Source organism: Branchiostoma lanceolatum, chromosome 18, assembly GCF_035083965.1.
Source record: "Branchiostoma lanceolatum isolate klBraLanc5 chromosome 18, klBraLanc5.hap2, whole genome shotgun sequence".
In the NCBI taxonomy this organism is placed as follows: domain Eukaryota; kingdom Metazoa; phylum Chordata; class Leptocardii; order Amphioxiformes; family Branchiostomatidae; genus Branchiostoma; species Branchiostoma lanceolatum.
The window spans coordinates 2,847,421-2,875,132 of record NC_089739.1 but is presented as its reverse complement, the minus strand read 5'-3'; the positions used below and the strand labels follow the sequence as shown (position 1 = coordinate 2,875,132).

Sequence of the window (27,712 nt, the reverse complement as noted above, 5' to 3'; positions counted from 1 at the left end):
TGTCGATTTGATTATATGGATGGCATCTACTGAGAAACTGACGCAAGCGTGCGAATGAAAACAAGTTTAGCAAAAACGTTTTATTCACACACACTCACACTGGCACACATACACATACACACCCCAAACCATATCTCCATTTTTCACAACCCTAACCACAAGCCACCTTGCCATATTGTTTCTACTTCTGACCACAAGTTTTGTCCTCGCTATAGGATACCGATGACTCCAGACTGGAGCCCACTTTCCTAACTAGACCGCAGGTAGAGCGACAGACAGACAGAGCTGGTAGGTTCTCCTCCAAGCTCGGATTCATCATGACCTGTGTGGGGTTTGCCGTAGGGACTGGCAACATTTGGCGCTTTCCAAGGATTCTAGCAAACAACAGTGGAGAGAAAGGTACATGACTTACTTGTTTGTTTGTTTGTTTGTTTTTTGAACCTATGTTCATTCATGATAAGCTCAAATATATAATGGTTTATTGTCAACATTGTCACTTGTCCAACAGCTTGCAGCCATGTACCAGTATATAGCTGAATTGGCGAACAGACATCACAACAAGTAATGCACTAAGCAAAGTAACATTACGTAATACTAGTAATATATCACACTAAGTTTAAAAAAATCTGCACGCAGGCCGCTTTTCATTGAGGTCATGAGGAAAGAGGTAAGGGTCAGATACAATATAGCAGACATATACAGTCATTTGAGTCCTAAGAACTCTATCAACATATATCATTACCTATTTATGGTACAACAATATACAACATACAACATATAGTAGGGATAAAGCTGGTTCATGATCCGTGTCCGTTCGTTTTGTTCATTTCCGTTACTTCAAGAGTCTCTTAAAGGAAGTCAGATTCAGTCAGACGTTAGTTAGGTCGGATGCCATTTTTTCTCAGTCGGCCGAGCCACCATCGCCGCCCAGAAATTCCTGTCCTGCAGCCTTCCCAATGCCTTCAGCTTGTATACTGGTGTCTCTTTTCAGCACATCTAAGTGTTAGGGGTCTTTCACCAACTCAGATATAATGTATTATGAGCTTTCATGCTAACCAGTTAAGACAATGTAACTACAACTAGCAACCTTACGGTCTTACGGTCACTTAGACCTAGCAGTTCAGACTGCGCTGCCATGTTATTTGCTGTACTGTGATTGGTTAAGCCACCAGGGCAATTTGCACCTGATCTTTATAAGACAGGACACACTGTACTTGGCTCGTTCGAGCCTTGAATATCATCGGGAAAGCCACACCAAGGCGAAACTAGTCTGGATGTGGGCTTGAATAAAGTCTTAAACATGGACTATAATATGCGGCTTCAACCTTTTCTGAAGATACGGCGTGAGTGTGTACGGTTGGCTTGAGGTTGCCAACTAATACTGCCTACGACGAGCAACCTTATCACACTGCATGACACATACTTGCATTACGGCATTCCAGGATGTCTGCAGTTCCTGTTGGTCTGGTTGGTGTTCCTGTTCCTGTGGTCGATGCAAATCATCATCATGGAGTACGCCATTGGTCGGTTCACCAGGAGGGCTCCACCAATGGCCTTCCACGATCTCCTGGGGGTAAAGTCGACATGGCTGGGGGGATGGATAGGCATAGAGAACCTTTTCTCGAGGTAAGATCATATTTCTTGTCATTTCACAAAAGGGCTTTGGAATCCAAGAATATGAACTATGTTTAAGGTGAAATTGACTAGCAATTCTAGGGTCCCCCGAAAGTGCGAAATGGAAACGAAATGGAACGAATTGGAATGAAAGTTGTTTTAGTTCTTCCATTTCGTTCCATTTCGTTCCATTTCGTTCCATTTCGTTCCATTTCGTTCCATTTCGTTCCATTTCGCACTTTAGGGGGAACGCAGTTCTAGAGTCCATTCCAAGTCACCAAAAGGGTTGTCATTGTCATCATTTACAACTGTTTTTAATTCTTTGTAATTATTTGTCTAGGAGATTTCATACTTTGGAAATATTGTGAATGTCATTCTAACTTTATAGTCATTTGCCCGGTTGTGTAAAACTTTGGAAGTATTAATAATGTGGAATATGATATTTCTAATAGTTTTAAATAATGGTCACAGCATTCTACCATTTTCTACCATTGTTTACAATTATTTGTAACATAATTATTTGTAAGCGGGTCAGCGGGCTGTGAAGAAAGCAATTCACACATCTTTGCGAATTATGCGTAGGCACCATGCATAGATGGCTTGCACAGTCTCCAGCAGTGACATCTGAAAATACACAGAGGTCGACTATAGGGTTGGATTAGCACCTACTTTTATGGAGGCAATTACCCTAATCCACTATCTAGAAAGTTTTGTTAACATTTCTCTATATTTCGAAATTTAGAAGAATCACACAGATATTTGAAAATTATTCTAAATAATTATATACTTTTGTGCAGACCCCTTCAAAATGTTTCTTAAACATCTAATTAGATGTAAATAAATTCAAATTTTCATATTCTATTTGATTGTGACTTAGATATCATTCTATTCAAATCAACTCAAACTAATTACAAATATCATTTAAAAACCCTCTTGGTGATTTGGAATAGACTTTGAGCAGATTTTGAGCAGGCTGACGAAAGTCAAATGTGATAATCGTTGTTTCTGCTCTAGGGCTTATTGCAACATGAAAATAATACTGAACATAAAACGGCGTACATCTTAGATGTCAAAGGACGATGTGATCTTTGTTTGTTAATTTTTTTTCAACTTTGAAACACCCTAGAAATCCAGCTAATGTTCACCTTGTTTCTTTTCAGTCCTTTATATGATTTTCTTTTTTGACTGGCAAATAAATTAAGAATGGGCACATTTTTTTTGTAGTTCCTACTACGGTGTTATCGTCGGGTGGTCTATGTACTACATGTTTCACTGCATCTTTCACCCGCTGCCAACAACCTTCGAAGATAGCAGTGAAATTTGGAAAGCATTTACCGAGGTCGGTCTATACTTTATTTCTAACTTGAATAGTCTTCCACACAAGTGGTATCGTGTGGCGTAACGGCAGGATTTTCGACTCAGAACCAAAGGGATCCGGGTTCGAATCCCCTGCTGCCACCGATCTTATGCCCTTGGGAAAGAAGGCACTTAACATAATTTCCCCACTCCTCCCAAGTGTAAAAATCGGATACATTATGTGTGTGGGTCACTACATCAGCAATAGCAACCTGTGTCCCACGTGTATTGCACTGTTGCAATTCCAATAAAGTCCAAAATACAAATCCGAATAGTCTTTGGTTTCTATCACTGTAGACTTAATCATTCTCCAGGTTTAGTCCACTTGACCAATAGAGCTTTGAACGTATATAATAGGACAATACATCCACTTGTCATGCAATTCCTGGAATGCCTGCAACAACGTTTTCTCAAACTCATCATTTCAATTGTACAACGAAGGTTTTATCTTTAACATTTTTTTCAATCATATGATAGGCCTTTTTCTATCGTGTTGAGTTGAGTTCGGATATGTATCAGATGTAATGTTTTTTTTTTAAAATATTCATCCCAACAGGAAAGCAGCTGGCCTGTATTTTTTCACTTCATAGTCACTATGGGATCTACCATTGTGATCTGGAAAGGAGTCGGCAGCGTCGAACCTGCCATGAAGATCCTGATTCCCGGACTCTTCATTCTGATCATCACGGCGTTCATCTGGGCTCTAACCCAACACAACATCGGCTCTGCTCTTGCCTACATTTTCACACCGGACTGGCGTAAGTATTCCTAACATTAAATTTGATGATCGATATTAACTTTGTTCGCTTGGTTAGTTGATATGTCTTGTACATTGTGTCAGTTCCGTAATTAGGTTTAAATCAAGAAAATATATTTCTTTCCTAGACAGTTTTAGATTATCGAAATAAATAGATGGTTACATATTTCACATTAACAGCGACAAATTCCTTGTCATCCAAATTCCGACAAGTATATTGGGATAGACTGAAATCACTACGGCAAATCGATACAGTCGTTCATTACTTGTTACGACAACGCCCTCATGCAGGTGCTTTTGGTAGTACAGCCTATGTAAAATTTCGATTCATCCTTTAGCAGTTTTCTAATGACCGTTTCGTAGTTGGTCTTTTTGCTGCACTTGAGGGAGTTACAATCAAAATAGTAATACAGTCAAAAATCGAATAACCATTCTGATCATATAGTTTCCAACATATCTATTTTTAACGTTACCATCCAACGTGAGATGGAAATAAACACTCGATTTACTCCATATTTTATTCCGTGAATGGTTTCATCCGGTTGGTAATGCACCAAAAAAAGAATCTTTTTACACAACCAATTGCAGGTGATTCATTCAACCGACGATTCGGTGACCATCTGATACCTTCATCAATGCAAGTATGACTGGTTCACATTGCACTGCAGCACAGGTGTCGCTGCTTATAGATGCGCTCCCAAACGCAAAGTATTTACGTACACTGTTATGTATTTTTTGTATACAGAACTGTTGGGTACCCCAAGACTATGGATTGACGCCCTGTCCCAGAACGCTTGGGACACAGGGGCAGCCGGTGGCACATTTGTGGTGTACGGAGCAAGCATGACCCAAAGCATGGGACCTGTCAAGACGGGCATTCTTGTTCCGTCACTGAACAACATCGTAAGGTGAGAAGTTCGTGCTTGTCACCCTCCTCTAGCAGATTTCAGTCCCGCTCGGCAAATGCTTAAAATTGAAAGGTCTACTATATTTTGCAAATCATACCCCAAGGTCAAGTCCTCACTTGTTTTACATTGTACATAAGCCTGCCATAGACCGTCATTTGTAACTTGTCATTTGTTCTGACGGCTGCTCGCCTGATGATTGAATTAATCAATTGTAAGGTCACAATGTGTGACGTCAGCTCTCGGCATTTTCAAACCAAAGGGAATAGGGCTTTAAGATTCTTTCATGCGACATTGAAACTCAAGACTGGTCAAAATAATTCAGTTTGCGGTTTTCCTTCACTTCTCTGGCGACAGTTTGATGTGCGGTACGATGGTGTTCTGTACCGTGTTCTCCACCTGGACCAAAGTCAGTCCGGGAGGGGACAAGTCTGACCTGATGAAACTCCTGAAGACGAACGGTCCTGCCAACACGGGACTCACTTTCATCTGGTAAAACAGTAAATTCTTTCTGTTAACTTGTTTTACATTTAATCAATTCAGATCACGACATCCTATCCGATGTCTTATGATAATGTTGTAAGATAATCCATGGTGTTGGTGAATTAATGGTTAACAAAGTTTTTCGTACAAAAAAGTGTTTGGGTGAACATCTTCCTTGGGACAATATATAGCTTGTTCTACTTCAGACTACAGCTAGGTGTCGCTGCTGCAGTGAGAGGAATGCGGTCCCAAATGTAACTGAGTTTATATCCCCCCCCCCCTCACTCGTTCATGACTAGAGTAGACTTTCTGTGGCATACATTTGATAATCCTTTTATTGCCACCAAAGAAAAAAAAGATTCTTGATACACAACCTAAAAGATAACTCCTTAGGTACCTACCTGGGGCCTGAAAGGACTACTTGCTGCATATGGTCCACAATGTAGCGATGCTGCAAGGATGCGGTCCCAAACGTGACTGAGTCTATATTCCCCTCGTCTCTGTTCATGCCTGTATACATTTTCTGAACAATATGGACAGATGTACACTTATAACTCTTAATATGTTACGCTTGGTATTTTTACAGGATGCCCATTCTTTTCTCCACCATGACCGGTGGTCGTGTGATAACGTCACTGTTTTTCCTGATGGTGGTGGTGGCCGGGTTCAGTAGCTACGTCACTTCGATGAATACATCTTCGCAGGTGCTCGTTGACTGGGGAGGTACGTAAGTCTGTTCTTTAAAAGTATTCAAAGTTATAATAGTAGAATGTCTCAGTGATACATCTTCGCAGGTGCTCGTTGACTGGGGAGGTACCGTCTGCTCTTTAAAAGTATTCAAAGTTATAACGGTAGAATGTCTCAGTTGGCGGGAATAACAAAATTGTTTGATTGCCCGTAGTGAGAAAGGACGTGGCATCAGTGGTGATTGGAGCACTTGTGTTCCTTCTCGGTGTTCCCAGTGCTGTCAGCATCAACTTTCTTGCAATCCAGGTATGTCATCTTATTTTGCAAAATGGCATACTTATTGATACAAATATGAATATATAAAATATAGATGAATAACATCAACATATACAAATTTTTGAAATGGCATGTTGTGGACGTGTTCGATAATTGAATGGCAGATGGACAAGCTAAGTCTCTATTCTTGACTTAAAGTACCTTCTCTTGAACTGAGGCAGTCCTGCTACGCTTTGACTTGAATAGTACAAATAGCAATAAAATCGATCTCCCTTCCATAAAGACTTCTAGCTATTTACTATAAGATGAACTCTAGACGTACATTGAGTAAAATATGCAAAATAACACTCAAACAATTGGAAAGATTTCTTGAAATTCAGTTGCTGTTAATTTGCGTATTTCTAGCTTTAAAAATGATAATACGTTGAATATCTTTGGACAAGAAAGTTGTAAGTACTTTTAGTAATTACCATTAGATCGTGAAAGAGAGTTTTTAGATCATGACAAAATGAACTTTCTTGTTTTGTAGGACTTAAATGGAACAAACTAAACAAAGAAACGTTTGTGTTTGTTTAAGGTAACGACAGTGTTTTCGGCACAGAACCCAACGGTCCGGGGTTCGAATAACCTGACGTAACCGATGTTGTGCCCTTTGGAAAGCCACTTTACACGACTTTCCTCATGGGTATATTGTTCTTTGTGCGTGGCACTCTTAAAATAAGTTCTGAAAAATCTGAGTTTCAAAAGTCCAAAAGTTATCAGGTTAAAGGCGTTGATGATTTGGTCTATTATTCAAATCCAAAATTTACACCATGAACATATTCAGAATTATTGCACATATCATTGTTATTAAATTTGCAATTAAACTAAAATTCTTTAGTTTTAGTTAACCAATTTATTGATTTTGAAACTATCATAATTCTTTTCCAGGACTTCGTATGGGGCTCTGCTCTCATCCTCTCAGGACTGGTTTTCGTGTACCTGTTCTGGAGATATGGATCACTCAACTTCCGACTCAACCTATTGAATGAGGTACGCTGTTCCTGCCTATTGAGTAACCTAAGCTCTTGTGGGAAATTGCTTGCACGTTGTACAGCTATCATGTATGTAGCCTCCTTTGCAGACTTCCTGGAACGGCGGTGTATATATTTGGGGGAGGGGGGTGACGCGATTTCTTGCACGGGCCAAGGTTCTCTAATGCCGACAAGGGACTTTCGGACTTTCGCCGCCGAAGGGAGTTATGTCGCCGAGGGACGAACACCCACGACATAACTCCCTCGGCGGCGAAAGTCCCTTGCCGGCATTAGAAAACCTTGGCCCGTGTAAGAAATCGCGTCACCCCCCTCCTCCAAATATATACGCCGCCGTCCAAGGAAGTCTGCGAAGGAGGCTATCATGTATGTATGATATTGGCTAGATTTTAACTTAATGAAAAGTACTTTAACATGACTGCGGCTTTGATACAATATACCTGATGACAACAACCCATCAATGTCAGTGTTGTATTTGATATGTCCGGGTGATTGATATGTATTATCAATGTTTTGACGAAACGGTGTTTAAATTAACGGAAAGCATAATATTGGTACCCAGGCAGGAGATGGTTCCGACTGGAAGCTACCCAAACTTTGGGAATGGCTCGTCAAGTGAGTATATATCTACCTACTCTTTTAGTCACAGACAGTATTTTGTTCCCTAAGGCTCACTTTAAGGACGTTTCCACCAGAATCGCATGTTTCATTCTGTTAATAAAACATGCGTAATTCAATTTTTACTTTTAACTTTTACTTTAAACTAGAAATAGAAATTTTGTTCCCTTTTTCTTAAAAATACTAACGTGCTGTTGTCTATTGTCTTCTAGTTCTATAGACACGTCCGTCTCGTTCAAAACCCAGAATATAATCACTCACTCATTAGTTGAATTGCTACTTGTGATGGACAGATAGGACCTCAAAAGTCTACAACATTCGCATTCTTGTCTTACAGATACGTCTTACCAGTTGAGGGTCTGGCATTACTGGTGTGGTGGATCGTCAGTACTGTCCGGAATGAGAAAGTCCCCTGGTACAAGCTGGGTATGGGATCTCTGATGACAGCGATCCTGGGGGTAAGATATGAATACGATGATTGGAGTACTATTGATTTCAAGGCACTGATTAAAGCCCTTACTAAAAAAAAGGAAGCAGATGGTAGTGGTAGAGGGGAGGGTGTCTGCTCCAGTTAGAATAGCTTCAAGGGGGTTCCACAAGGAACCGTTTAGGACCGTTACTCTGGCGACAGCGATCCTACGGGTAAGATATATTATAAATGATCATAAGATCAATTCCCGGTTGTTAATGATATAAAACAAATGTAGATCTGTACTGGGGACGGCATTAGAAATGTAAGTCCCCCATTAACTTTTGCCTCAATGATTCCAGTTCTTACTAATCATGCAGTAAAAATTCACGTACATGTAAGCAAGATGCGTTGATCTGATTTATGGTGTCTTTCACTGTGCTATTTCTTTTACACTACGATATTAGAGCTAATATCTAGTTTGAAAATTCAATATGTATTTCCAGGCAGTGACTCTATCAATATGATGCATCTAAAAGATGATAAGATCCATGTCATGTTATCCCATGACAACTCACCAATTCATAATCATTTACGAATGTATATAGACTTTTAGGTATGATAATTGCATAATGATAATGGCATTTTCCAGTGGTTCATCGTGGCGGTGGTTCTCCTGGGGCTGAACCTCCTGTTTGTCCGGTGCCGAGCACGCATGTCCCGCTGCTGGGCTTCACTCGTCGCCAAACAGGACGACATCCCCGCCCGCTGCTGCTGTCACAAACAGGACAAGGGGGACGACGACAACCTCATGGCCATGACAGACAAGGCTGGAGAAGGACCAGATTTAGACTAGAGCGCGGTAAAAGAATAACAAAAATAATCGTGTTGTAGACAACTTTGCTACCTCGACATTTCGTTGTTAACAATGCTATATATTGGCCTTATATGGAGTATGTGTGTCTGCGGTAGAGGGACCTGCCCTAGACTACAACACGATAAAAGAATAAATAGCCATTTGGCTCGCTCCTGTAGTGTCGCAAAAAATCGTCTGCTGTAGACAGCTATAAAACTTTACTACCTCGACAGTTTGTTGTGATAACAATGATAATAATTGTAATAACAAATAGTGACAATGATTTGTATTGGCTTATGTACCATTTTTGGTATTGAGCTATATCTATGACTCATTTTCATGAGTCGCTCATCTTATTTTCCAGCAATTAGAGGTAAGGTGGCGAAGAAGTGCCTTACGGGTTATAGATTTTTAGGTCAAAGACGCACTTAGTAATTGTGCCTGTCACGATTTCCCCGATTAAAGGCATCATAGAAGAAATAGTATTTAATATATTCATAGATCTTTTTAGCAGGGTTAAATTTATTGTGCAGTTCTACATTGTTTAGAAAGATTAGAAAAATCTCATGAAAAAAATAAAATCTACGTAATATGGTGTTCGTACGATGTGTGTTAAACAGTGGAATCCTGCCAAGAAAGGCGATTATAATAACTGTCACACCCAACCAAGCCTAGATATGAATGTTGTATAAGAAATGTTTTTGTTAAGCTGGAAACAATGAAGAAAACTATGAAAATTAATATTGTTTGTCATTGTCTTTATTTGACTCATCAAGGTTCAATGCAATAAAAAAAATCAGCCTCCCCGCAAGAAAATTTAAAGAATCCTTTGTTATTCACGTGTTCTTTTGCTTTCTCATTTTATCTTGGAGGACTAGACTTGTTAACAAGTTAAACTGCCGACTAAAAGCTTTAAACACTTTTTTTTCACAGCAGAAAAGCACTTTGCCGACTTCGATATACTAATGAGTGCCCTGTTCACTGAAACGTGTAGGGAAGGAGATCAAATTTAGGTCATCAAATAAAGTTAAAACACAAAAATACTATCTAACCTTCTTAGGCCATGTAGTAGAATAATTCTTATCATCATAGGGATTATCGTAATGCAGTCTACTTCTCTAAGTACTTGATCTGAGGAAGCTTGTGTTTGGTTGCAACAGTATATTTGCTGTATACACAACACATGTCAAGACCACCCACTGTTCTCTACATATCGCTCTATATGCACGACGCTATATTATGTAAAGAACCGGTTTTTCCGCTTAACACTGGGGTCATACCGAGCTGCGTGCCAAATAAGGAATGCAGAAAAATCAAAGATGGCGGACGAAGACAAATCAGAGAAAACAAGACTAGTCACGAAGGTTAGTTTTGGCTACTTAAATCTTTGAATATCATTTGAAGCATCAATATTTTTCCTAATATATGTACATTCAAGGCTAAGTTGGAGTTTAAAGCCCTTCTATTCCGTAATAATCGGTCATACCAACTCAGTTAACAGAACTGAAATCTTGGCGCCCCTCCCCACCATGCCTTCTATGATACACCTGTTTTCACCATCTGAAAATATGAATTGTAAACTTTGTAAATAGGTACAACCGAGAGTAGAAACACACATGATCTATCTTTACTACAAGAACGTGAGCATTTTATGGATGGACCAAGCGGTGCAGTTAACGTTATACCTTAGATTCAATATATCATTTAAATAATCTAGTCTCAACGACGATTTTAAATGATAGTGTCAAAGAGAAAGCATACTTTGTCATTTAAAAATAATAATTTGTAGAGTTGAAATTGTTGACATTGAATCTTGGGGCAACTTTAAGTGAAGATTTCTATGCTACGTTTAACGATTGACCCTTATTTGCAAGTCTATGCCCGTAGGCTAATTATTTTTGCAAGATTACAAACAGTAAAAAAGGTAACGAGTGTCTATTCTAAACATCTAATATTTTTACATAATGTTATATTTATTACTGGGGGGCTTGACTTCTTCTTGGGGGTAGTGGCTAATGAAAAGTCCCACATTTTATTTATTGTTTCGAAAAGCATAGCATGTTTCTTTCGTCCTCATAAGGAGAGCAGCATAAACCTCTGTATATAGACCTCAAGTAGCCCTATCTTTAGTTTATCATATGTACATGTATATTCTGTATATGTGGTGTTCCTGTGTATCATGTAGTTTTGTCCAGTCATGTTTTCGAAGGACCACAGGAAGAGTAGCTGTTAAGCTAATAGTAGTAGTTAAGCTAATTGTAGTAGTTAAGCTAATAGTAGTAGATAAGCTAATTGTAGTAGTTAAGCTAATTGTAGTAGTTAAGCTAATAGTATTAGTTGTTATAGTAATAGTAGTAGTAGTAGTTAAACTAATGTGGATCCTAATAAACTCAAACTCAATAAAACCTGTGTTGGCCATGCTATAGAGTAATGTAATGATTACTCCGGCCAGGACGCTACTGCTAGTAGTAGTAGTAGTTAAGCTAATTATGGATCCTGATAAACTCAAACTCAATAAAACCTGTGTTGTCCATGCTATAGACTAATGATGACTCGGGCCAGGACGCTACTTCCCTAACCTCACCACAGCCTCAGCAGCAGGCGGACAGGGCTGGAAGGTTCTCCTCCACAGTGGGACTCATCATTACCTGTGCAGGGTGTACTGTAGGGTTCGGGAACCTCTGGCGCTTTCCCAGGATTCTAGCAAACAACAGTGGAGGGCAAGGTAAATGTTAGCACGATGTCAAATAACTGATGTTGATTTCAACTAAGCACGATTATAAAAGCACCTGTGATTATCATGATTATCATATGCCCGGTAAACCGCCTCAAGGCGTAACACACTAGGATTATACTGAAGAGTACAAGCTGCATTTCCAGACAGATTCTGTATGATTCACTCACACCGCGATAAGTGTTGTGCACGTGGGTTCTTTTACGTGACCGAGGTGTGGCTCTCCTCAAACACGGTGCCTCCATTCTACGTCCCACCCTGGGGACGTCCTTAACCGAAGCTAGGTACTCATTTACACCTGAAGTGAGGAAAATCACCCTTTCCCGAGGGCACAACGTCAACGGGACAAAAAAGGGGATCCGGATTCGAACCCAGGCCCTCTGGGTTCTGAGCCAAACGCAGTGCCACTTAAAATATTGTAAAAGACTGATGAGCATCAGCGATCATTAGCTTTCCTTCATTGACCCAATTTCCAACGTCATTGCACTCTATGACCACTTCCAGGATGTCTGCAGTTCCTATTGGTCTGGTTGGTGTTCCTGTTCATGTGGTCGATGCAGATCATCATCATGGAGTACGCCATTGGTCGGTTCACCAGGAGGGCTTCACCAATGGCCTTCCACGATCTTTTGGGGGTGAAGTCGACATGGCTTGGAGGATGGATTACCATGGTTAACTTTTGCACAGCGTAAGACAAACTGCTTTTTTCCTTCTATAGAATACTAAGAAAGACATGGGTATCCACAGCTGTGTTATGTTTGTATGGGGGGCGCATATGGGATCTAAATCTCTATAGGCCACAGGCTTATTATCAAGACCTGCTATCTGATACATAGTATTCATGTAAGAAAGAGGCTGTCAAAAGTCACCTACCCGAGTTTTAGTCCATTAAAAACATGCATTGGCAGGGGTAAATGACCTCTAAGGTATCAATCTAGAGCATAATTTCGACATTCCATATGGCAGAAACCGTACGTATTCAGACATATTCTAAAGAATTGACCTTTGGCCCCTCTTCACTACCCGAAAGCCACACAAAAAACACCAAACCTCAGAAGCCTACAGACACCACAAACATGGCTGATTTGTCAGCACAATAAGAAGGTAAAAACCCCAACCCGTAATATCCAGCTCCAAGCTACAAACATATACCAAAGAAAACCCTTTAATAGCTATTTTACCGAGGTTTACAAAACTGGCTAAAAGTGGGGCTTCTGCGCCTGCGTCAATGACCGTCTCGTGGCCTATATAAACAGCTGAATAAAAAAGCTGATGACTTCTCAATGTAGCAGAGTTTGTCTGAACTATTACCGACGTATTTTTGTTCTTTTTTGGAAATGAGTTTACGAAATATATACCTTTATTTAACAGTTGCTACTTCGGGGTGATACTCGGATGGTCTATGTACTACATGTACTACTGCATTTTTCATCCCTTGCCAACGACATTCGAAGAGAGCAGCCAGATCTGGAAAGCATTTGCTGAGGTTGGTCGATTTACATTTTTATACTTCTTTCCGCTAGTTCAACATTCCAGTCTATAGATGAATTCAAATACTGTCTAGAAGGAGACAACCCTTGTGTACAAATAGGTAAATATATCAAAGAATGTTAAGATCTTAGAACTCGACATGTTCAAGTATTCATATACTTGTACTTAGGTTAATCACTTTGTATACCATTGTTTGTTGTTTGCATGTAAAGTTGTAGAAGACCTTACGAAAGTCGCTGTACTTTTGTCGTGTCAATTAAGATTTTTGATTATAAGAATGGCTTTCATCTAATTCTACTGTTAGTCATAGAATAGTTCTTTGTATTTGTCAACTATTAACAATAGTTCGATTTTCATGTGCGTACGTTGCCATACATTGTACCAGATACCATTGTCGCGCTATAAAGTTCTTCTTCTTCTTCTAACAGTGATAATCAACACTGTAAGTGTAACAAAGCTTCACTTCATCAAGTTAATTCTACGCGTAATGATAAAGTGAATGTTCTTCAGACTGCCATTACTATCTTAGGGGTAACAAAAAAACATAAGTTGCCACAATTATCTTGACATATAGGTAATCCTACAGGTACAATATGCCCATTAAATATGGATAGAGGACCACTATTCTGAATATTGTCCACGACATATATTCTCAAACTATCCATCTCTGATAGACATCGATCACTTAATACAAGTTGCATCCTCCCACTCTAGGAAAGCAGCTGGCCAGTATTATTTCACTTCATAGGTACCGTGGGAGCTTCCCTTGTAATCTGGAAAGGAGTGGATAGCATCGAACCTGCCATGAAGATCCTGATTCCCGGACTCTTCATTCTGATCATCACGGCGTTCATCTGGGCTCTAACTCGACAAAACGCCGGGGCTGCTCTCGCCTACATTTTCACACCAGACTGGAGTAAGTATGATAATCTTTTGTAAAGATTTTAACAGTATTACTGAGGTTTGGGGATCTAACATTCTGAAGCCTGTTGGGGTAATCTATTAATACACAACACTTTTAATTCTAGTATATGCATAATAAGCAGTTTCATGCTAGATACAACGTAACATGACCTATTTACGTGCAGAACCTAGCTATTTACGTCCGGTTTGGCTCATGTGCACATGTCGCGGTGTATTATGCCAAAGCCTGTTCTCATGAGCAATAAAGAAAATCATAAGTATGATCGTTAGCCATCCCTTTAATTTTTGCACAGCAAAACATAATGGCCATGCGTTTACCACGTGAACGCCACGTGCCGCGCATGTGGGGGGAATTTACAAATAAACATTGTTTTTGTCCATCGCGTTAAGCAAGTGGCCGACCAGACATAGTGATTTTATTATCATTTGTCTGCAGACTACTTTGGACAGTTACTGTGCATTTTTTTCTGGTCTATGTTCAACAAGCATAGCGCTAGAAGGAAAAAGACCGAGGTGGCCGATAATGGGTTACCCTAGCACAATTCATCATCATATACCTCAGTATAAATACATGCTCGCACGGCGTTAAATAGGCGGAGAAAAACTTACAGACCATGCAGTTTCTTTTTAGAAGAGCTGATATTTCTGACCATGGGTTTAAAATTTGGCTCTGTCCGTGCGGTTTTAAGATAAATACGTTTTGAATAAATCGGACGTAAATTGGTCATGTTACGTTACATGTATGTAAATTTGGACGATTTCCGGGCCGGGGGGGGGGGCTTTTTTCGCCTATCCAAGATGCATTTTTAGTCTATTTTTATGATGTTTCATTGTATTTTGGGGTCATTTGCTGAAAAATTCTATTCTGGAGAATTGGCGGACCCAAGATGGCGGAGAGCTAAAAGATGTATGACGTCATTTTATTAATGTCAGTTTGACGTCATTGCTGTAATGCTGCTGCTATTGACAACAAAAGTCCAAGCAGACATTAACATTCTGTTCATCACCATTTCAGTTAAAAATCTATTGCATACCTTTGAGTTTATGGTGCCCTGTTTATACGGTTCCAGCCAATAAATATCACATGAATGACGCCATAATTACGTCACCTTACGTAATTATGACACCAAAATTGTCATATTACACATGATTTACTTATACAACATCCTCGCAAAATTTTGCGGTCATATAATAAGTAGTTTAGGAGTTATAGGGGTCCGAGGAGGAAGGCTTCAACCCCCCCCCCCCCCCCCCCTATGACCAAAAAAGCCCTGATATCGAATAGGGTTTATTTGAAGTTGATATGAAGCAAACATATGCTGCCTTCCTTTCCAGTCAGTTCTACGATATTGGCAATTGGGAATTTAAACGTACCCATTGAGACATTGAACTAGATATTCTATACATCTTTCATTGCATACAGAGCTGTTGGGATCCCCCAAATTGTGGATTGACGCCCTGTCCCAGAACGCCTGGGACACAGGAGCAGCCTGCGGTATTTTTTTGGTGTTCGGAGCGAGCATGACCCAAAACATGGGACCTGTGAAAACGGGCACTCTCATACCAGCACTCAACAACATTGTAAGGTGAGAAGTTCAGACTTACACCACGGCTTGTGAAAAAGCTATTTGATGAGCAAACAGTGCTTAATTATCGTGATTACATTCAATAAAAAGACGTAACAATATTTATTTGGTCTGCTTCTCAAAAGAACATTCTTTCCGAGCCACAGCGCAAATTTCCAAACCGGCTGCCATGTTCATTGTGACGTCATAAGGGGTAAATTCACTAAAATGTAATTACTTGGTGGGAAGAATCAAAATCAGGAGGTATGATGTTTTGATGGTTTGATGTTCAATAACATCCGAAGTGTGTATATTCGAGGGAATCGAGGAGATAGTGAGCTTTGAATTCGGAAAATTCCTCGAAATCCGTCCTCATGAAAGCCAGATCCGAAATCCTTGTTCATACTGAATGGGAAATGCCAATACCTGACGACACATATTGTGACCTTACAATTGAATAATTCAATCATCAGGCGACTAGCCGTCAAAAAGGCCCAAGTTACAAATGAAGAGCACTGAACTATGGCGGTCTTATGTAAAACAAGAGAGGACTTGAATTAAATTAAATTTTGGGTATATTTAGTATAGTAGAATTTTCAATTTTAAGTTTTGCCTCCCTTTGATATTCTTTCAAGAGACAAAGAAACTCAAGCCTGGTCAAAATAATTCAGTTTGCAGTTTTCCTTCACTTCTCTGCCGACAGTTTGATGTGTGGCACGATGGTGTTCTGTACCGTGTTCTCCACCTGGACCAAAGTCAGTCCGGGAGGGGACAAGGCTGACCTGATGAAACTCCTGAAGACGAACGGTCCTGCCAACACGGGACTCACTTTCATCTGGTAAAACAGTAAATTCTTACTGTTTACTTGTTTTAAATCTTGTAAATTAACCTATCCAAGGTCTGCTGATAATGTTTTATAATGTATGATAATTCGTGAAAATAAAAATGAGGGTTGGTGAGTGACTGGATAAAGTTCTTTGTACAAAATTAAGTGTTATCTTCTGTATCCGTAAATAATGACTGGTTCTACTTGCACTGCAGCTAGGCGTCGCTGCTTCAGTGTGAAGAATGCGGTACCATTTTAGTTTAGTTATTTTGTATCCCATCACGATGGCTTTTATTGTAAACTTTCAAAAAGTAGATTTAGAAGTACATTTGCAATAAGATGACAGTGCATTCATTAGCTTCAGTTTTGGAAGTGCTGGAATAAGCAGGTTGATAAGCCAGTTCAAACTTTTCTTTTGTACAGAACCCTATTTTCTCTATGCAACTTTACTGAGAAAAATATGGTTGTGTACTGAAGAAAACTTTAAAGAAAATGATATGTTTTCCTCTGACACAGTAGTTATGACCTCCGTCGGCCTATATTGACGAGTAAAACGATGATGATGATGATGATTGGTTTATTTCATATCATTCAAAAGTATCACAGTTTCGCAGTGCACGCGACGTGTGCACTGAATTGAACTGGGACTACATTTTACAATTGCCTTTACTTATATACGAGGTTTTCAGAACATTGAAATAGGTGTAGTGACAATATTTTTCTTATACAATAACATAATATATCCGGGTACATTGTATTAACAATATAGATGCATAAACAGGACATGTTTCAGATAAAATACAATTACATTACAGAAACCGCATCGGTGCTTAATCTATGAATGCAAAGAAATAAAATAAATTAACACTCATTCAAATTAACATTCATTCAAATTAACACTTATTCAAATCGGCCCTTCAGCATCGTCTATGACTATGAGAATCATAGTCTCTGTCGCATAAGTCACATCTGTAAGCTGACTCAGTTCTGTTGCAAAGTTTTCTTCTACGGTTCCGCTTTTCTTATATGAGCTGCGCACCTGTCCACCTCCCCCTGATTTTAGCTGCCTGGGCAGTCTATACCTCTATCTGTACCTGTTAGTTGCAAGGTACGGGAGCTAAGGAAGCTTTCAATGAACGGACAAAGTGGGGAGATTTGAAGAAAGACTGATTGCGGCTGCAGGGTGTCCAGACCACTGCGGCAGCAGAACACAGTGGACTACTACTTGTTGTAAGGTCGTCCCAGTGCTCTGCTTTGGCACACAACCCTATAATTTTCTCATAAACAAGCCTGATGTTAAAACGTTTACTTTCCTAGGATGCCCATTCTTTTCTCAACTATGACCGGCGGCCGTGTGATGGCGTCCTTGTACTTCCTGATGGTGGTGGTGGCAGGGTTCAGTAGCTACATACCAATAGTCTACAGCATCGTACAGGTGCTCGTCGACTGGGGAGGTACGTTGTCTTTGCCAAATTTAATCCCTACCTTTTAGATATTTTTTTTCATGGAGCTTTTCAAGTCATCCACAAAACTGAAAACATTAATAGAGTCACTTTTAGGTAGATTTGGCTGAAAATTTAAGATAGTAGATTCATGACAGTGCCTTATTAGTGATCAAGGATAATACATGTATGAACAGTACGTGGCAATGTTTAGGAATAGTTGCAGCTTAAAGTGTCAGTAAAAAGTGATAAAAAAGTAAGGTTACATGTATCAAGCATAAAGCTACAGTTTAAAACGTCATATACTTAAGTATGAGCCTTATTGCTTTATAGAAGTTACATCAAGTTTGTCATTAGCTAAAGGCATGTACACCATTTAGTCCTTGTTGGAGGAGGTTTATTTTCTGAAATGACATACCTTCCTTCATTCCAGTGAGACGGGACGTTGCGGCAGTGGTGATAGGTTTATTAGTCTTCCTTCTTGGGGCCCCAAGTGCCGTCAGCATACATTTTCTGGCAATGCAGGTACGTCACGAATACATTAGGTAGCGTTTGTGTATTTGTGTGTGTGTGTGTGTTAGTGTGTGTGTTTGTGTTAGTGTGTGTGTGTGTGTGTGTGTGTGTGTATGTGTGTGTGTGTGTGTGTGCGTGTGTGTTTAGTCAGAAATATCACTAGATATAAGTCATGCAAATGAAGATATGATTTACATATATAATGAGAAAATATCATAATTCCATAGACTGTAAATGATGGGAGTAACATACTTGAGGCATTTGGAGGTCTAATTAGTAAAGGTTACCATCATCAGACATATATTATGCAAATTAGGGAATTCTCTGTACAATTGATAAAGGACATCTATATGAATACGGTGCTCGAAAAGGTTGACGAAGGTCATGTTGTGTAAATTTTTGCTTAGAGCCTACTAAGTTTAGGTTGACCTTCGCCCTGTTGCCTAGAACCAGTGCAAAGATATTGATGACTTTAAGGCCATCAAATACTACAACTTTTTTATATCTACAAAAAAGTCCATCGTAGTGAAAGCGAACTTAAACTCGTGACGAGAGTAGGATCTTGACGTTAAGATTCTAATAGATAAATGAACATTGTTCCAGTGGTCATTGTCAAAATTTAAATAATTTATCAATCATATCTTGAAGTAAAAGGACACAAGTTACGTAAACGGAAAAGGACACAAACTACGTAACTGCATTTAATTAATTGAACCTTTATTTCAACTGAATGCCCGGATGAAAATCAAAACGTTTTAAAAAGTTTGAGTATACATAGAGTATCACTGTATTACTAGATAGACATTATATATAATATTACTGCATAAATCTGAAGTACTTATTACTAAGACGCAACAGTATAAACGTTAAAACAGATAGATATATGTACATCATATACGTGTTCAAGGATTCAGTGATGAGCCTTTCTATGATAATTTTTAGTAAATGTTCACTTTTACTAGATAATAACCTCATAGATACTAAACGTGTCAAAAGAATATCCACAGATCAATCTTAATCCTGAAAAGTTTACATCCCCAGCAATATTATATATATGTCTGTAACAGAAAAGCATGATGACTTTCCGTAAAATCATGGAAAACAAACAGCCAGTTTCTCTGTATAAACAGATCACAATGCAATCACATGGTTATCAAACATGATCATCTAAATCACAAACCATCCTTTTACCGAAGCCCAGAACAAATGCTCAGAAAAAAACGCTTTTTGTATAGAATTTCCAGCACCGGTACCTGGAATGTTTTGAAACTGTAAAGTAATTAGACATTGTCAACATTGTATATATAGACCTCAAGTAGCCTTATCTTTCTTTTATCATTTGTACATGTGTATTCTGTACATGTGGTGTTCCTGTGTGTCGTGTAGTTTTGTCCAGTCATGTTTTTCAATGGACCACAGGACAGTTTACAATGGTTTCTTTACTTGGCTCCCCCGTCTGGCCCGTTTTCGTACACACTAGAGAAATCTTCGCGGATTTCTCTCTGGTCACCATAGACATACCCACCGCTAAACTTGACCCCCCCCGTCTGTAACAATACCAACTTCTAGGGGGTCTGACTCACACAAACCGTTGTCATCGCGAGGGTGTCCTTCAGCGTATGGTGTGATCTCATCGTTTTCGACATAATACGCTATGGCATACGGGGTAGTCTGTTCATCTGGGTCACCATTGATTTTGTCTGCAGCTTCTGTATCATCCAGATGTATGTGATTGGCACTTCCTAGAGAGGTACGATTGTATAGAGAGTTTACTATTAATGGTTTGATCTGACTGCCAACTAGACCAATGTGATTGACAGCTCCAGCTAGGTTGCCATTGGAGACAGAGTTTACTTCTTGTGGTGTGGCGTGATGTAAGTCTACTGAGTGGTGACTGACATCTTTACAACATTTGCAGCACAGCTCTTGTTTCACTCTAAGAATTACGAAGCAGGCAATGAAAGTCAAGGTCAACAAACTTCCACCCACGATGACGACGATGTAAAGAATCGTCAGTCGTTGCCCCTCCCCCGCCTTTGCGTTCTTTGAGTCAGAATGGGAATGATTTGTTTTCGTCATTGCCGAGTTGTCGTTCTTTGTGTTTACGTCACTCCAGAGAGTGGTGTTATTGTCTACGCCATCGATGAGAAAATGAGGGTTGTGTGACTCGCTCATAACTCCTTTTGTTCGCATCATCGTTGAAGCTGATGCTTGGGCGACAGTACGTGCAGTAGACTGGCGTGATTCGCAGCCCATTTGCGTCAGAGTCGACTAGGGCTGTAGCAGAGAAACTTGTCAGGCTTCATGTTGTCAGTAAGAAAGCACGCATTACAAGACAAGCAACAGTCTCCACCTCTCCCCTTACAGGCTTGTAAGCAGGTCATTTTGACAGCCAACCAGTGTAGGTCGCAGCGTAGTGAGTTTCCATAGAGAGTCCAATACACGTCCACTCGCGGCCATCCCAGCTGGTATTGGTAGAGCGATACAATATTGTTGTAAGCTAGATTAACATACCTCAGCTTCGGAAGATAGTCGATGACGGTGTCCAGTTCCACGACTCGTAGTTTGTTAGTTTGAAGTTCTAGATGCGTAAGTTTTGGCACGGCACGGAGCGACCTCCAGGAAAAGGTATGCATAGAGTTCCAACTCAGATCTAGCTCGCTCAGTACAGGTAGTGACGGAATGTACGCGACGTTAACAATGCGGTTCCGAGCGACACAGAGCTTCTCAACGTTCTCGGGTATATCGTTGGGAATCATGACAAGATTATGTCCGTTACATTCGACCCTTGTCCGCAGAGATGTCCAGGACGGCAAACTGTCGACCGTACATGCGGTGGGCAGACAACTACACGTTACCCCAAAAGATGCAAAAGTCAGATGCAACAGCAATCCATGTACCGCCATCTTGAAGCTTTCGGTTCAGAAAAGAGTAATCAGATACTTACGGTCGCCGTTATGTTGTCTTTAGTTTCTGCTAGCAACCAGTACTGTCTGAACAAAGTCAGACGTATCCGCCGGCGATCATTATATAGGTAGATCCGGAAACACACTGTCCGAGAAAGCTGAACAATACAACGTTGAAAGGTGCCTAAAGTCTAAGGTAGCTTAGACAGGACCAAACATCGTCTAGAGAAGTTGGAAACCACAATCCTCTTCCTGCAGCCGACAACCTGTCATGTGACAATATCCAACGCATTCTGTACATGTCTGAAGCGAGAGCGTCTCAATTAATGCAGACAATCAGCTGACATGTCATACATATTCTTTAAGCTCGCTTGGCTGGTATAATACTGTATCGTCAACATATGACGACAATCATACGATCACTTCGACAGATGTATCTTTTTTTTAATCGAGCTTCTGATTTTGCAACAAAAGTTATTGAGACACTTTGATAAAGATTTGGACTTTGGCCATGTTCAGCAAGCTACCTAAGTGCCACCGATGAAGGTCCTGAGAAATAAGTCCGGTATGTCTATTTTTCGTGGCTCCTACCTTGACATTTTCGTTGCTCCTACCTTGACATTTTCTTCTTTCACTGCATTATACATGTAACTAAACGTCTGGCTCTGAATGAATATGAACATACGCGTGGGCTTGAAAGTAGAGCAACAGAGCAGTGTAACCTTTTTCTCTTTTCTTTGATTGCAATTATATGAGACTCCTATCTACAGACTACTTACTTTTGTCAAAAGGTTATGTTCTGCGTAGCGTTGGAGTTCGTGACTGTGTGTTTGTCTGTAAACACGATAACTCCAGGATGTCGATTATCTTGATATATGGTTTGCATGTAGGTCTTCATACGTCATCAAAATGATTATATTTTGACCGCCTTGCGGCTTCTAATAATACTGCAGAAAAGGGTTCTGCTTTCGTTCCTTTTGCTGTGACGGTACAGTCACCAAATCAGAGAGACAGGTTGCTCTTAGGCTGTTCCAGAAGCGACAGCAGAAAAGAACATTTGCATCGTATGTGATTTAAGAAGAGGAGAAAATGAATTCATTTAAACTATGCTTATATGAGAATTATTTGCATATCTATAGTCAGCAAAGTGAATGATAGGCATGTCATATTTATGACATATGCAAGTTATGTATAAGTGACCATTTCAAGTCATATACTTAGAATATTTTAATTAGACAAAATAACTTGGCTTTAGCAACCTCTTCTCTGACAATTAATTTCATAGATTTGTTCGGATATTTTTTTACGTGATAAAGAAAAAAATCATTTCACTGGTATCAGAGCACATTGAATGTGCTGCGGCAGTTATACATGTGATGATCTATGACCTCGTCACGAACATCATTTACTTTTTACCTTTATCTAATATATATATATATATATATATACATATATATGTATATATAAATACATATAATTTAGCCAATGAACAGTAATTTCCTGTAAATAGACCAAAAGGATTATCTCAATTTAGCATCCGTATCAGTCAAGGCTAAGATAGTATAGTCACCGCACCCGTAGACAGCCCAGTGATTTAGTGGGATGCTAGCTGATGTTTACCCCAATGTACATTTTGTACGTCTGTCTTTATGTGTGTTATTTCAATTTGCTGGAAGAATTGGGAATATTGTATGACCAATGGAGATCTAAACAGAACAAACAAAATAAAGAAAACTTTGTGTGGGGTCGTGTGGCGTAACGACAGGGTGTTCGGCCCAGAACTTAACACGACTTCATTCATGGGTATATTGTTCTCTTTGTGTGGCACTGTTGAAATAAGTAATAAAAACTTGAATGCAATTGCAATGCCACTCCGTCCTTGTCTGTCCAAAAGCGAAGTAAAATAAAGTCAGCTATAGCATGTTAACCAATTCTTTGATTTTGAAACTGTTTTCTTTCTTTTCCAGGACTTCGTCTGGGGTTCTGCACTTATTCTCTCTGGATTGGTTTTCGTCTACCTGTTCTGGAGATATGGATCGCACAGCTTTCGACTAAACCTGCTAAATGAGGTAGTTCAAACTTTGCAATTTTGCCAATATCATTCTAAAACATTGTACACCATTGCCTACGCTCTACCACTTTATGGAAATTTCTTTCAAATTGTACAATTGTATTGTATGATATTAGACACATTGGTTCAATAGATCCTTTTGCGCCATATAGATTTGATAAGATTGTCCAATTTCTGGCGACTTTTGGTTCAATATACATGTACCTGATAGCACCATCTCTTCATATGTATTTAGTTAAAGCTTATCATGTAGCATGACATTGGGTGTAGCCCTTAATATCATAATGGTTGGATTTTTCATTATCATATGTGTTAATTGTATTTGCAATCAGCCATCAGGCATGTAATTGCAATAAACTTTTGTCACATATTATGTCTTCGAGTATGTATTTTGTTCATAACATCATCAGGTGTTTATGACGAAAGATGTGTTGAATAACCGAAAACGTACTCCCTTGATTGAATATCGTTTTAAAAGTGTGATTCATGTGAAAGATTATCAAGACAAAGTATACTTTGTTACACAGGCAGGGGATGGCAGCGACTGAAAGCTACCCAAAGCTTGGGAGTGGTTGTTAAAGTGAGTATATACAAAACAAACCATTCCAGTCCTTCAAATAATAAGATACTAAGTCGTGTATAGTCTTTGTGTTTTCTCTGTACATGTGCAACCAATACACCTCCGATTTTTTATTTATCTTAACCTTTCATTTTCTTATCCGTTGTCATTTTCTTGGATACTTGGATACTGTTTCTTGGGAAAGTATGTACCGTCATTAACTACAAGTCTTTAACTTTGAACGTACTCTTCTACAGATACGTCCTACCAGTTGAGGGTCTGGCGTTACTAGTGTGGTGGGTCGTGAGTACGGTACAGAATGAGAAAGTCCCCTGGTACCAGCTGGGTACGGGATCTCTGATGACAGCAATCCTGGGGGTAAGATATATGCTATAAATACGAGCACTGGAAAACTATCTATTTCAAGGCACTACACTTAACTGACTAAATGCCTTCCTGACTAAAATGGAGCAGGCGGTAGTGTTAGAAGTGAATGTCTCTGCTCCGGTTAGAATAGCTTCAGGGGGGTTCCACAAATGTAGACGTTAGGCCTTGATCATATCACCAAGATTCATGATTCCGAAATTTGGCAAGTTCTGATGAGCTCTACATAATACGATCATGCAAAGGACAATTCACTGAAAGTTGTTCCATAACACAACAACTCACCAACTTAGAGTTATGCTTCTAAGTAGGTGTATTAATGATGATGCACTTTTATCCATATTTTCCAGTGGTTCGTCAGTGCCCTGGTTCTACTGGGACTGAACCTCCTGTTTGTCCGGTGTCGAGCACGCATGTCCCGCTGCTGGGCTTCACTCGTCGCCAAACAGGACGACATCCCCGCCCGCTGCTGCTGTCAAAAAGAGGACAAGGGAGACGACGACAATCTCATGGCCATGACAGACAAGGCTGGAGAGGAACACGTTCCAGACTACAACACGATAAACGGCTAAGAAGAAACTTCTCACTGTGCAGAATGTTTTTCACCAACTTTTGAGGGACCGGTTCTAGACTACAACATGATACTGGCTAAAAGGGACCTTCTCACTGTGTAGAATGTTTTCACCAATTTGTAATATCAGAGGGACCGGTTCTAGACTGCAACACGATACACGACTAAGAAGAAACTTTTCAATGTATAGAGTGTTTTCACCAACTTTTGAGGGACCGGTTCTAGACCACAACACGATGACGGCTAAGCAGAAACTTCTCACTGTATAGAATATATTTCAATATCAGAGGGATCAGTTCTAGACTACAACACGATAAAGACTAAGACAAAAATTCTCACTGTAAACACGTAGAGTGTTTTCACCAACTTTCAGATTATATATATCAATGAAGCCTGTCGATTTTGATTGCCATGTTGGTTACCATGATTTGCATATCATTGAATCGTATTGAATCCATGCATATGTATTGTTTTAACAGATTTATTCTTTTCATTGATAAGTTAATTGAAATTCTTGTGGTATTCTCTTCTTTAGGAGGGTGAAAAGATCTTTTGATATCCAGACATGCTTGATATAGGATTTTCTTCAGATATGATTCACTGAAATACAACTTGGGATACCAACATGGCGGCACAGGAATGACGGCACGTCAAACGCTCACGGACGTACGACTGCCTAGCAACCATATGGCTACACAATCATCTTTGGCATTGTTCTATCTCTGATCTATTTCTAAATGTCACATATATATCTCCATGCTTCTCTCTACACATATAATAACAATAAGTTTATTGCAAATTCCTGCCCAAAGGCTAATCGCAAGTAGCATAGATAAAAGAACAGGGTACAAAATAGGTATAAAAGCGGCTAAACTAGATTATACAAACGTAATTGTCTATAGCTAGTAAAGGGGTTGACTTCTCTTTTGTAAGCAATGGAAGACGTAATGTCCCACCTTTTCTATAATTTGTGGGTTTTTGGTAGTTAAAAGACGAATAGTCTGTAAGCTTAGGGAAATTCGGATAGATTTTAGTGGTCTGGATAGACAACTCATTTCATGTATTATCATGAAATGAACAGTTTGAAATAAAGTGTATTTCGTCTTCCACGGCATTTGTACTGCAATACATACAAAGTCTTTCGTATATAGGTAATTTTCTATACCGGCCTCTCTCTATTTCAAGGATGAGCACTGACTCTAATTTTGCTAATGGTTGAGCGCAGATCAAAATCTGCAAGATCAAGATATCTCTCTATATTGGACATGGTTTTGTATTTTGCACAAAATCTTAACTTACCGCTGTCAATTGCCAAGGTATAAGAATTATTGTATATATTCTCAGTTGGGATAATTTTGCAATATATCAAGTCTTTAAAGACCTTTTTTAGATCTATCATTATACCCTGAGGAAAAAATACAAAAAGAAACTTGACAAAAATAAATTGTGTGATTTGAATGTACCTTTGAACAGCTGGTTATGTCAATTTACTTTCAGACAGTCTACCTAATCTCAATCTAAGTTTGAATTGGCATGCACTTAGCGCAGTGGCACACTTAAGGCAATTGGCATGCACTAATTAACGCGTAACGGGGACATACACATCTTATTTCAAGTTGCCCCTTCTACGATCAAGAAAGAAAGGCTCTGTTTAAAGATGCCAACAAATTCCATCCAAATTTCTCCATGTTTACAGACAAAAAAATACTCTCCTGTTAACATCACAAAACCCACAGAAAAAGTGAAATAATTCGTCTTCCACTGTCTCTGAAAAAGAAGTCAAACCCAAATAAGATAGAATTTAGTGTTAGTATTTAGACTAGAATAGTCACATGCTATATTGTTACCAATTGTCTGTCCGTCCTTCCATGTTACATGTGCTTGCAATTAGCCTACGGGCAAAAGCTTGCAATAAACTTATCATTAAAGGTCTTAATTAAGACAGCACCAATTAACCCAGTTACACACTTATACGACAGTTGCGCCCCGCGTTTGAAATGCACCGAGGCTTCAATCATGTCTGCTAGTGCAACGGTTTTTAAAAAAAACTTTATTCAGTTAAACAAAATATACAAAACAGAAACATGAAACAAGAAAATACAGTTGGACATACACTTACAAATGAATACCTATGACAATAATCAATCGAGCTTACAAAACAAGGGATATAGATTCCCATTTTTGGGGGTTTATAAGTTTTGTTCTTATGTGTTGACGAAGGTTAGACATCCAGGTAATAAGATACGCCAAAAATAATTACTCAAGCAACTGGATAAGATTTTGAAACAGTCAGACGTTTCAGACAGTATCCACTGTCTTTCGTCAGTGACTAACGATAGGACTGAGAACACCTCTTCTTATGTGTTGCAATATTTTTCTCTAATCTGTATATATACTGTCTTGACAAAGGCAATTGGTGCAACAGGTTTGACAACAGTTCTGTATAATGATAATAGTCTTTATTGCATATTCCTGCCCAGAAGGGCTAAATGCACAGAAGACCACACGTGGTCTGTAAGGAACATAATGTAAAACATAAATTGATAAAATGCTACATTCTAATGCTAAAAACTAAAGAAAAAAAACATGCAAACTGTGGGATATTGCTAAACTAAATGATGATCACCTAGTAGTTTCTTCTCTCTTTTTGAAACATTTGGAAATATGACTACATACTTTGTCCATTATATATTCGTTCTTACATGACATCAGGTATATAAAAGTATCCTGTTTT

General features: G+C 39.3%; 1 protein-coding gene across 2 annotated transcripts; it reads left to right on the top strand.

The window, feature by feature from the left end:
* The first annotated feature begins 219 nt into the window (after window positions 1-219).
* On the top strand, window positions 220-26,085 carry LOC136424844 (uncharacterized sodium-dependent transporter YocR-like). Of its 2 annotated transcripts, none has more exons than XM_066413515.1 (12): window positions 220-399; window positions 1,443-1,626; window positions 2,839-2,953; window positions 3,527-3,728; window positions 4,473-4,635; window positions 4,990-5,124; window positions 5,702-5,838; window positions 6,017-6,108; window positions 7,009-7,110; window positions 7,672-7,724; window positions 24,281-24,401; window positions 24,758-26,085. In XM_066413515.1, exons 1-12 carry the CDS (start codon window positions 318-320, stop codon window positions 24,977-24,979), a joined length of 1,608 nt encoding a protein of 535 aa, XP_066269612.1. In that variant the 5' UTR covers window positions 220-317; the 3' UTR covers window positions 24,980-26,085. The 2 variants fall into 2 exon arrangements, with proteins under 2 accessions (XP_066269612.1, XP_066269613.1); XM_066413516.1 differs by lacking the exons at window positions 220-399; window positions 1,443-1,626; window positions 2,839-2,953; ... (6 more) ...; window positions 7,672-7,724; window positions 24,758-26,085 and adding exons at window positions 10,241-10,356; window positions 11,534-11,717; window positions 12,231-12,414; ... (6 more) ...; window positions 23,361-23,462; window positions 23,992-24,044 and having other exon boundaries at window positions 24,281-24,396.
* Window positions 26,086-27,712: the final 1,627 nt, after the last annotated feature.

Coding starts and splice junctions, on each gene's coding strand:
- LOC136424844 (XM_066413515.1), top strand. CDS start 318: ATGACCTGTGTGGGGTTTGCCGTAGGGACTGGCAACATTTGGCGCTTT. Junction 2,954..3,526: donor TTTGGAAAGCATTTACCGAG/GTCGGTCTATAC, acceptor TCATCCCAACAG/GAAAGCAGCTGGCCTGTATT. Junction 7,725..24,280: donor CTTTGGGAATGGCTCGTCAA/GTGAGTATATAT, acceptor ACTCTTCTACAG/ATACGTCCTACCAGTTGAGG.